We start from the raw sequence: 3190 nt of genomic DNA, 5'->3' as shown, positions 1-3190 counted from the left end.
GGGGGTAAGATACACTTTAACTGTGACAATTTTATCCCTGAGGCAAAACCCAGATGTCTCCTGTTCCCTTTTTAGGTAAATGTAAGATAAACTAGAACACACCCTTGTCTTTGTTTTCAAAGTAAAATTTACCTCCAATAGATTTGACTCACTGAGACCTTTTTCCTGTATGAGGTGTAACATTTTTAATGGCCAACTAACAACTTAACTCCGCCCAAACAAAGGTTTTTAAAAAGTGAGCGCACTCCCAAATTAGTCAGAGTAAGAATTGGAAGATTTGAATATCAGCAGCAAAAGATTTCAGAAGCTTCAGCAGAGACCGACCCTGACAGCCCCTCCCAATGGCTGACCAGGACCCGGGCTCTGCATTTCCTGCTGATCTGAACGCAGCACCACTGTACCTCGTCGGCTCAACATCTGAGCTTCATTTTAATAGAAGTCAATAAGCTAATTTTAATTCATGCGTCGTTTTTAGTCCATTTTTCTCTACGAAGTTGAGATCAAATTACCAAGCCTTGCAGCAGCCGAAGGAGACCGGACTACGTCCTCACCAGAGAATTACTGTTCTCTGACCACCGGGACCAGTCGAGTTTACAGGCAAACCGCCTGTCATCCAGCTTGTATGAACAGCCTACCTGGGAAACAACCCCCCAGAGATGACCTTCAGTCACTGACTTCCCTCCTGGTACCCACATGGCGGAAACAAAAGGGTAAAAGTGAACATTTGTTCTGGTGACAAACAGGTGCTCAGGCTTAATTTGGTTTCTTATCTTTGAATGAGATTTGATAATCTAAACGATTTCTCTCCCTCATTTAACAAGGATCCCTTAGTTAAATTCTTAGCTAAAGCAAACTCCCCTCACCTCACTCCAGCCTCAAAACCCCTTTTAATGTTTATTTTGTTGTTTGTTTATTTGTTTGTTATTCACTCATTGCTCAAATATCTCCGTATTCTTCTGGTTCAGAATGTCATCATTTCATACTTGCCATAGCTGTAGATACATTTAATCTGTGAATAAATGACCAATGGAGAACTGGTCAACGTGAGACTTCTATTTTTCTGTGTCTTGATAAGGTATTATTGATTCTTCTAAGAAAAGAACTCATTATTAATTTGGGTAATAAATTAATAGAGACTGAATGATTACAGTTAAGTTACAGTTTTTCTTCTCTTTCCTGTGTAATAATAACAAAATAAAAGGGAAGTGGTGCCTCGAGGTAAGATAATTTATTGATTTAAATAATTCATAAATTATCAACTTTAGAATTTACCCAAATTGCCGCTACACAGGCCTCTCTGCTGCCAATTCATTTTCAGTCACAGACCTGGTTCTTGGCATCACCTCCTCTGTGTGCGTGGGCGCGCGTAGTTCGGGAGGGGACAATGCCCACACAAACTGATCCCTTGCTAGTTCCGTTAGCACATAAGGCGGATGTGAGCATAAGCTTTCCTTGTCAGGCTCTCTATGTCGTTTGCCAATGTTCGTAGAGATTCCCCTCCCCGTCTCTTTCGTCCACTCAGTTCCAAACGTAAGTGCTCAGGTCGGAAATATTGGCTGAACCGCCACTGCAGCGCACTCGTTAGCGTGTCATAGTCGCCCCTCTCAGTAGGATCCAGCAACAGCAGACAAGACAGCGCATCCCCCGTCAGGCACATGGCGAGTTGCAGAGCTCTTTGATCCCTCGACCAGMCGTTGGCAGCCGCCAGTATTTCGAACCGAGCCCTGAAAGCTTCCCAGTCCGATTTTCCGTCATATTTGGGTGTTTTTATTCCGCATGGTCTGCTCAGTCCATGGGCGGCGCCATCTTTGTTTACCTCAATGGCGTTGCGACGTGAGGCTTCCGAAGGAGCGACAGACAGACCCTCCACCGCAGTCCGGACCGGATCTGCGTGACCTGGTTCCGTGTTCACCGTAGCTCCGCTGCTCTGGACCCACGACCACTGCACAGTCTCTATTCCATCCTCTTCAATCTTGATGCGCACCGAAGATTCCATGGTGTCCATATGCTTCAGGTAAGGCTGCACTAGTACAGGTGTCCAGGTTCAGTAAGTTAACTTCTGACACCACTGTAACACTTCTACGTTTGTGCGTGGAGATTTAGGTCAAGGATGAGTCTTTGATAAACTCAAGAACAACTTTTAGTCAGGAGCTGCTGTAGGCCACATAGGGCTGTGTATTGGCAATAATTTGGTTATACAATAAATATCATGACAGAGGGGGTCACGATACGATATATCCCGGTATATTTTGATACTGTAAACAAGGCAATATACTGTGATCTTTTTGGTCCAAAAATTCTATTAAATAAAAACCTCTTACTGGACAAAATAAATAAATAAATAAATAAAAAACATAAAAAAAAAAAACAGAATTCATTGACTCAGAAAATTCTAATATTACATAGACATACTTTTGATACATTTAGCTGTGTTCTGCTTTGTATGTATTTTATTTTATTTGTTTCATATTTCATCCATGTTTTCAATTATTAGACTAAATTTGCCAATAAATAGTTTGAAAATATATTTTTTGCAGCTTTTCGTTTTTAATATTAATTTACAATATGGTCACCCAACACTTAACAATAGCCTTTATGTTGTCATAAAGTTCATTAAACAGATGATATGAAGCTGCTGCACACAGAGTTTCTGGGAGCAGCTGACCTGCATCCAGAACATGATTTTATATAACTGTGGGTCGAACAGCAGGGCAGGTCCCAAAGAAAACCAGTTAAGAAATTGAGAAGCTAAACGAGTTAAACTGTTTTTGAAGCGATCCAGCTGGATAAACTTAAAGTATATGGACTTTGATGCGATCAGCCGGACATCGAGACCAACAGACAGAGTTTTATGTCACGGGGGGAGTGCCGAGCTAGCTCGAGGTGATAGACGCATGCGCTATATGCATAACGTGAAAGCTGACTACAGCTGGAAAAAAGAGCACACAAAACACTTAATTTGGCTTAAAATACTGACATTCTGACAAATAAGTAACTGTTTGTAACCTTACCTCAGCTTAGAAGGCAGAGGGTGTCGGTCTTTTCTGCTCAGATTCAGCTATCGGAGCATGAAGCTAATGTTTACTCACAATGCTAATGCTACCCTTACTCTCTGGCGCTCAAGAGGTAGAGGAGCCAAATGGCTGGCTCACTGCTGCTAAGTAGTGGTCAGAGGCTGAACTACAACACA

General features: G+C 42.1%; 1 protein-coding gene across 1 annotated transcript; it reads right to left on the bottom strand.

The window, feature by feature from the left end:
* Positions 1-62: 62 nt before the first annotated feature.
* LOC106536453 (uncharacterized) lies at positions 63-1998 on the bottom strand (the record flags this gene model as incomplete). The annotated part of the gene is given in 1 exon segment (XM_014033737.1): positions 63-1998. A coding segment is annotated over 1 exon segment (581 nt), but the record flags the coding sequence as incomplete, so codon positions are not given.
* Between the last annotated feature and the right edge of the window lie 1192 nt (positions 1999-3190).

Source organism: Austrofundulus limnaeus, unplaced genomic scaffold (assembly GCF_001266775.1).
Source record: "Austrofundulus limnaeus strain Quisiro unplaced genomic scaffold, Austrofundulus_limnaeus-1.0 Scaffold1823, whole genome shotgun sequence".
In the NCBI taxonomy this organism is placed as follows: domain Eukaryota; kingdom Metazoa; phylum Chordata; class Actinopteri; order Cyprinodontiformes; family Rivulidae; genus Austrofundulus; species Austrofundulus limnaeus.
This window is presented reverse-complemented; position numbering and strand designations above follow the sequence as displayed.